The sequence below is a fragment of the Limulus polyphemus genome, unplaced genomic scaffold (genome assembly GCF_000517525.1).
Source record: "Limulus polyphemus unplaced genomic scaffold, Limulus_polyphemus-2.1.2 Scaffold1835, whole genome shotgun sequence".
NCBI lineage: Eukaryota > Metazoa > Arthropoda > Merostomata > Xiphosura > Limulidae > Limulus > Limulus polyphemus.
The window spans coordinates 210,053-218,537 of record NW_013667445.1 but is presented as its reverse complement, the minus strand read 5'-3'; the positions used below and the strand labels follow the sequence as shown (position 1 = coordinate 218,537).

Here is an 8,485-nt window from a genome sequence, read left to right as displayed (position 1 = left end):
ATTATATAGGCACACTAACGTGACATTTAGATGGATCGTTTAACTATTATACGTGATGTACGGTTTTTTGGGGGGTGGTAAACGAAAGTGTTCCAAAACGCGACATTAATTTATTGACGACCTAATAGTTACATGGACATACAACATATCATATTTCTGTAGATTAATTGAAAGTTCTTCAGTTATTTCTGTCGTAGATTATTATAACTACTCTAACCAGTTAACCAATACTAAAAATGATTATCAACTGCCACTAATCACCCAACTATAGTTCAGTTACATACTTTGGGATTGGCAAAACAATATTTTACAAATGGACAAATGCATTGTTCATAGACCAGAGGTCGCATAAAAGTATTCAACTTGTGTTTCTTTTGTGAAGTACATTGGATAAATGTTACAGAATATGTATTCCAAATTTATCTTAGTCAAAAATTGTTGAATTAAAGTTACAAGTATTTTTCTTAACTTTTGAAAGTTGATATGTAGGTGTGCTTATGACAGCTGAAAGGTGCTCTCCGATCTGAATAGAGTTAATATCTACAACTGTAATACTCTAGAATGGTAATTTTCCAAGAATGGATGTAACATTTTATTTCGCTACAGGCAGTCTGTGGGTGTTGTAGGGAACGACATATTTCTTTCTTGTTGGAAAGACTTTAAAATGCACATTTTTCTAAGAGACTTTATTTAGTTTATATTGTCTCAGACATGAGCATGCATTTGTTTTCATTGATAAACTCAAATTAAAATATGAATAAAAATTCCAGATGTAAATCAGGCAGGTACGAAGCCAGATGTTCCCACTCTTGTGGTTGCGATGATTTTTTATTAGGTGTATATAGATGAGGATATTAACCAGGATTTGAATTTTTTTTTTTTTTAAGGAAATGTACCACTGAAGATGTAAACCTTCTAGTGGGTCATGGTCCTCCCCTCCCATAAAAGCTTGAAGTTTTATATAATCTGAGCTGCATTTTTATATTTGCAGACCTTTATTTAAGTTGCGCATCATTAGAGGGTAATTTTGGATGTTGACTTATTTTAATTACCTGTATGGAACATGAGTGGAAAATATTCTGATGGCTCAAATCCTTGTTTATTGAATATTATTTTTAGATTTGTTGTATTCATACAACTTATTTAAATTTAGTTTATACTTTATTGAAAAGAAGCTATATTTGTTAGATATAAATATTTTTAACATCCTGACAAAGTTAATAGGACTGGAAGCAGTGACTATGGTAATAAGTAATATAAAGTATCAAATGAAATGTGTGAATAAGTATCAGTCTAGTTGAAACTGACTGGATATATTTTAAATGATGTTAAAAAAAGAATTGAAATTCTAAGATAACATTTTATGAAACTGTCTCCCAAATATCACAGCCTAAAAAACATTATAGAAATACTGAATTAAATTGTATGAATGTTTTGAAAGACAAAATTAGATATTGTTTATTAAGCAGACAGTTTAGTTAAGTATTGTCACTGTTCAAAGAAACAAGATGGATATCAGTGATACCCCTTCAGTCCAGGGAGGGTTAAGGTTTTAGTTACGTATTGTCACTGTTCAAAAAACAACAAGATGGATATCAGTGATACCCCTTCAGTCCAGGGAGGGTTAAGGTTTTAGTTAAGTATTGTCACTGTTCAAAGAAACAACAAGATGGATATCAGTGATACCCCTTCAGTCCAGGGAGGGTTAAGGTTTTAGTTAAGTATTGCCACTGTTCAAAGAAACAAGATGGATATCAGTGATACCCCTTCAGTCCAGGGAGGGTTAAGGTTTTAGTTAAGTATTGTCACTGTTCAAAGAAACAACAAGATGGATATCAGTGATACCTTTTCAGTCCAGGGGGGGGTTAAGGTTTTAGTTCAGAAATTATTATTCGTATTTGTTCCAGAAATGAAGTATGATTTCACTTCACTGTTTAACTCAATATTGGTGAGAATACTGTTTGATACCATGAATGTAGAAGGACTTACAATCAAAGTACTGATTGACAGTAATGAGTGTAAAACAATTACATGACGAAACAACAGAAGAAACTGAATACATTATTAAGTGATAACTGACAAAGGTAGTTTCCATTTGGGTTGTAAACAAACTTGTCTGTTCAAGTTTTTGCTCATCCAAAATACAGATGAACAAATCGTGGCTAAAAACTTTATATAAACAGTAAACGTTACAAAGCCTAAAATCTTAATAATTTTGACATGCTTTCAGATATCATCTGATAGAGAAAAGATTACTGTGGGTTTATTTTACTTATTGAAAGGGAAAAAAAAAAAACTTTTTTAAAGTAACCAGTTGATCACAGATGTTCCTCTTGTTTTTTCTTAATATATCCTCTTAATTATGTCCAAATCTTATCTTCTAAAGAAAATTAGTTTTCTTAACTTTTATGCATCGTAGTTCAATTTGTGATATCTGTTCTAGGAGTAACGAATTACACCGTAAATTTTACTTTTCCGTTCCTTTTGAGGTTGTTTAAGGTTTCATCACTTAGCTTATTAGAAATGTTATACAAATTGTGCCATGTTATTTTAAAGGGGGATGAATGAAAGATGTTTTTGTTGTTTTGTTTTTTTGTGTACAGTAACGGAGAGACTAGTAATGACAGAAAAAACAGAACCAATCTCTCCTGAATGGGTTAAACCTGCAGAAGTATTAAGATTAAGGAAAAAATTAAAACGGCAGTCCTTGTCCTCGGTTCTTCAAACTGTTGATTTGAATTTATCTGCGCAGCAAACGTTCGTACGTAGAATTCCAGTTCCGAAAGTAAAGGCTGTAAACCCATTTAGGTTTGTCATATTATTATTATTATTTTAAGACTTAAGATACAGTTAAAGGGTATTCTGCTTGAAGTAAATGGTGTTAGAACATTTTACAGCTAACTTAATTTGTTTCATCTAATTTTATGTAAGTATAACATTTGTTTCAGACTACAGTAAGTTACTATTAAACTCAGTTTAAAATGTGGCTTTGAGCAAAATGTAATGTTTGAAATATATATCTATTGTAGCTTGTGTTTTTAATCTATGTGTCACTAGATATTTTTTATTGTTTTTTTGGCTAGAAGAAAGTTTAACATAACATGAAGCTTAGGAAATACATTTAGCCATATATAAAAAACAAGTTAAGCTAGAGTTGGTTAATTGGTTTGTTAGCGTGAGTAATTGAGAAAGCTGTATGTCAGTTAATGAGTAATCAGTACATGATACTGTTAATGAGTGTTATTAAGGTAACAAGTTGGTATCAGTTCATAAGTAACTAGTTGGAGTACCCATTCCCTGAATGGACGTTATTTAAATTCATGATTAATGAAAGGTTATCTTAAAACATGAAAAGTTGCTTCCCTTATATGTAATTGTAAAAATGCCCATTAAAATGCAAAACTGAAAATTTGTATGTATCTCGCCATGGATCCAACAAATCTTCATGCCAAATTTGGTGAAGATCCATCAATAGGGGACAAAGTAGTGGTTAAAAATGCTCATAAAAACTGCAAAATTCTAAACTGAAAATTTGTATGTATCTCTCCTGGACTCAGTGAACTTCCATACCAAATTTGGTGAAGATCCATCAATAGGGGGCAAAGTAGTGGTTAAAAATGCTCATAAAAACTGCAAAATTAAAAACTGAAAATTTGTATGTGTCTCTCCTGGACCCAGTGAACTTCCATACCAAATTTGGTGAAGATCCATCTACAGGGGGTGATGTAGTTACATGAACAAACAACAGACAGTACTATTATATTTATATAGATTAACACACTAAATGTGGAACTCCAACTTGAAGAAATGAAACTTGTTATCAAAATAAATAGAAACTTTTACAACAATGTTATTTATATAAACTGACATTTTTTGGTGCTGTATAAAATGACACCTAGTGGTATCTTTTTTTAATACAAATAATGTGATTTATGTAACAATTTAGAATATTACAGTTTCAAATGTATTTTGATTAATAATTACATTTAATAAGTAGTCGTACGTCTGGCATGGTGGGTGGTGATGACTAGCTGCCTTCCCTCTAGTCTATCAATTCTAAATTAGGGATGGCTAGTGCAGGTAGCTTTTGAGTAGCTTTATCTGAAATTCTAAAAGTTAGAAAACCTATCTTTTAAATGGATGGTAGCTTTTTTTAAAAAAAATCACAAAATTCATTTTTCATGTATAAGAAAAAAAATGTGATGAAGAATATCAGTGAAAGAAATAAGACTATTTAATTATGTATTTCTACATCTTTCTTGTGTTTTTAGACGACATAGCCCAAAGAAGCGATCATTGAGTGAGGTATCTCAAGACAGTGGAGTAGAAGATCCTGGAATATTCAATAGTATTGCAAAAAAAGACAAGAAAGATGAGGTAAAATTGTTTTAGTTATCCAGTCTGATTATGCGATATTACTAGTGGACTTTTTTATTTCTTGTTTTACAAATTTGTAATCAAATATCTTACAATTGTTTGAAAGTAAGAAAGCAAAATTATTAAATACCAGCAAAAGTACTCAGCTTTGCTCAGTTTATTTCGACTCGCAATTTGAGGGTTGCGGGTTCGAATCCCACTCCCACCAAACATGCTCGCCCTTTCAGCCGTGGGGGCGTTATAATGTGATGGTCAACCCCACTAATCGTTGGTAAAAGGGTAACCCAAGAGTTGGCGGTGGGTGGTGATGACTAGCTGCCTTCTCTCTAGTCTTACACTGCTAAATTAGGGACGGCTAGTGCAGACAGCCCTCGTGTAGCTTTGCGCAAAATTCAAAAACAAACTGCTCAGTTTATTAGGTTGATATATTCTAGATGACTATGTCAGTGTGTTTATATTCTGAACCTATTTTATCATAGAAGAACAGTCAAAAATATTTTAAACATTTATATTTTCCAGAAACATAAAAAAGATGTAAAGAATTATTTATTATCAAAGAACTTCATCATTGCATTAAATATTTCACATTTATATTTGATATCACATTTTTATCAGTTGCAGTCCTTCAGGTTAGATAGTATTGGGTATTTTCCGAAAGAAATCATGAACAGTCATACAGACATGCTCAATAATAATAATATAATTAAAGGAGTGGTTCCTTGTATTACAAATATAAATCACAGACAGCCATGTGCACATCTCTTTAAGAGGCAATTTAGTGAAAAAACACATAGAAAAGAATGACTCCTTATATAACAACTTCTAATATATATATATATAGAAAAGCCAGTGCATTTTGGTAACAGTGCATTCCAACAATGGCTTTTATATCATGTTGCTTAGCACTAAAAGTATAACCTAATACTGTTGTTAAGAGGATAAATGCTGAAAGTTTAAAATGAAAAGTATATACTACAAAATTGAAAAAAAATATTTGTGGTTTTCTGTCTGTCTGTGATTTATGTCTATAATTTGTAATATAAGGAATCACTTCTTTTTTTATGTTTTTTTTTTTGCTAGCTTGCCTCTATAAAAAGATGCACATGAGTGCATGCAAGTGGATAAGTAATAATACCCAGTAGCACATTCTCAGGGACCACTTAGTAATTGAATCAGTCTGTGTGGACATTTGACAAGAAAAAGAGAATTATTTAGAGTTTTAGATAAAACTGTGATTTCCTATAGTGTAAAGAATTTTTGTACATACATTTTGACTTGTTTTGAATATATTATTTTAAAACAAGTGGATTGTGTGTTGTACGTTTATTGTTCAAATTTATCGCCAACAAGTCACAGACACCTACAAAAGAAGAATCCCAGCCCACTCATATTTAAAACCCTGAGATAACAAAATATGAAAGACATGCAATTTCTATTGAGACACTAAGTTTACGAAGCTAAAAAACAATTTTGATATTTCCACAAATCCTACAGTAAACATTGTGATAACAAACTGTACCAAAGTCATTACACAAAGGATTAATCATACTTAATAAAAACAATGTGCATATACTGATGCTATAGCATGTTGTCTCAGATGTAGTTGGAAGAACTTGTCATAAACCTTTTCAAAAAAGGATATTTTTATAGCAAGATTGTTAAACATTGTACAGCCACAATACCTTTAGAAAATTCACATCAGAACGTCTAGAACAGCAACAGGATTGTGGTGTTGATCAGTAGCTGGGTACGAATAATGATTGAGAAATACTTATAAAAGCAGGAAGGGACCTTGAACCTCGTACTTATCAAATTATAATAACCCTTGGTAATTAAGCTTAAATTTCATAATTGGATTTAATGATCTGATTAGCATTCAGTAATTTCATAATTTTCTGCTAGACATTGTGAAATGTTTTGAGCATGTATGAAAATTGAGTTTAAATAATGCAAAATTGTTAAACCATTTAATTATATCTTTAATCTTTTAACCCTTTGTTTGCAGCTTGTGTAAATCTGCCTACCACCCCATGAGCAAAGATTCAGGAATTTTTGTGGTGCGCCATTCAAAATGTTATGTGCAAAATGCTTGCATCATATGATGTTAACTGCAATTGAAGCATTAATTAATAATAGGTCTGTGATGTGTAGGTACCATAAGCTAAAGCACTGTATAGCATAGCATATTACAATATATCCATTCAGGATTTTTAATAAAAGTTTTGGCACTGACCTAAATGTTCTAAGACAATCTTATCCTTATACTTTGCTAATTCTGCCTTTAGGAATAACCATTCAAGTTTGTAGGCTTAGTCAAAGACTTGTCTATTTCAACATCTGGTCACACCACCACCAACCTACCAAAAAATTCAGTTACAGACATTTACTGTATTGATCATGATAATCACCAGAAAGTGGAGATGTTTCTCATGTTGTTAACTGATCTGTTTTCAGGTCAGTGTTTTTGAAGCGAGGGTTGTGCATCCTATCTTACCAGCCTTATTGGATGATAATGCCAATTTTGGAAGTAGCACAGCATCAGAAAAACAAGCTACTTCATTTTCATTTGACCAAAACTGTTTGAAGTTTCTTTATGTAAGTGTCTTCTCAAACTCTTTTAAAAATTGTCCACAAAATGCAAATTTATTTTGTTTATCTGTATAATTTTGTATTTAATTTTAGTGTCTACGAGTCTTTTTTTTCCTCAGACATGTACTGAAGAAGAATAGTCAACTAATCGAAAGCACTCGAGTTCTGGGTCTCGTTTTGAAAATATGTACTCTGCAGGGTCACTGTTTCTATTTTTATAATAAAAATGATAGTTTTCTTACACTTCTTTATCAACCATATAGTTTATTCCAAAGTTTTCAAGACTGGTTAAATGTTTCAGAAACCATCACAATAGTCTTTAAAAACTAGATTGTTCTATTATAGATATTGAAGTTTCTTCCATTTTATTTGATTGTACACCTTTTAAAACATTTGTTATCTCAAAGTCAGGGTGCTCTTGTCTTTTTTAGTCTTTGCATGTGTGTGTGTATTTAGTTTTTGTTCCTGCTCAGAATGTAAATACATACAAGTGTATGATATGTATATCTTAGTGTGTTTATTGTTTTGTTTCTATATTGATGTGTGGTAATGTTTTATTTACTTTCATGAAGAATGATAAAGGAAAGAGGCAACTGCCGGTTGACTGGAGTTTGAAAACTAAAGTTCGCTTTATCTCAACCAAACCATTTCCTTGGAAGGGCAGTTTAAAAACATCTGAAGAAGCAAGTGGTACAACAGGATTTGTTAGGTGTTTGAACACAAACAAATCCCTGGAAAAGGTGTGTTGTTTTACTGAAAATTTATCCCTAGTGTAGTACCACAAGTTACTGAGTTCTGTACTTTTTCTGTTCTTATTAGTGACCAGAACATGCAATAAAATGAGTTGGTATTTATGTATATCAAATCGTGTTTGTGGTGTTGAATAGGAAATCATATTTTTTAAGAAGTCTTAGAGTGCAAGTCAATGTACTCACATATTTCATGCGTTGTAAAATGATTAAAATAGTAACTTAAAAAGTGAAACTTTGATTCTAGATTGACTACATTTTACAGATCTGAGATTCTAAATTGCTTAATATTTGTGCAATTTTGCTACTAAATGCAAAATATTTTTCAGAGTGTGTCATGATCATCATGTCATAATGGTTTAAGCCATTTTTTCCAAGAACTTTACAGATGATGCTATTAAGATGACACTAATATTTGAACTCTGTAATGCCATGTAGCAGGAATGCAGTTTAGACACCAGTCCAAGAGCTAAATTTCATCAGCACTGCTTGTTGTGGATGCACCCTTTCTTTCCTTGGCTCCAGCTTTTTCCCCGTATACATTCGGAAAGATGGAGGTTGGTAATCTAGATATACTTTTATCTTATTCTAATCTATCACGATAAGTTATGGATCTGAAATATCTCAAATCTTTGAGCTGTGTCTATACGCGCATTCCTTCTATTAATAGAAACAAGGATAATTATTATAATATATGCTGTGGTATTAACTGTAGATTATACACCATAATAATACATGTGTGTGTTTATATTTCCAATACAATATCTTAC

The 8,485-nt window shown here is 31.7% G+C and overlaps 1 protein-coding gene across 11 annotated transcripts in view; it reads left to right on the top strand.

Moving 5' to 3' along the window:
* LOC106465101 (protein downstream neighbor of Son-like) overlaps positions 1-8,485 on the top strand; it is a 32,160-nt gene that overhangs the window by 4,462 nt on the left and 19,213 nt on the right. For 10 of the 11 annotated variants that reach the window (XM_022392939.1, XM_022392935.1, XM_022392932.1 and 7 more), the window contains exons 2-6: positions 2,604-2,808; positions 4,272-4,377; positions 6,832-6,972; positions 7,539-7,706; positions 8,154-8,272. In XM_022392939.1, coding sequence (XP_022248647.1) covers positions 2,604-2,808; positions 4,272-4,377; positions 6,832-6,972; positions 7,539-7,706; positions 8,154-8,272 — 739 coding nt within the window. The remainder of the gene's footprint in view (positions 1-2,603; positions 2,809-4,271; positions 4,378-6,831; positions 6,973-7,538; positions 7,707-8,153; positions 8,273-8,485) is intronic. The other variant, XM_022392940.1, reaches the window with a different exon arrangement.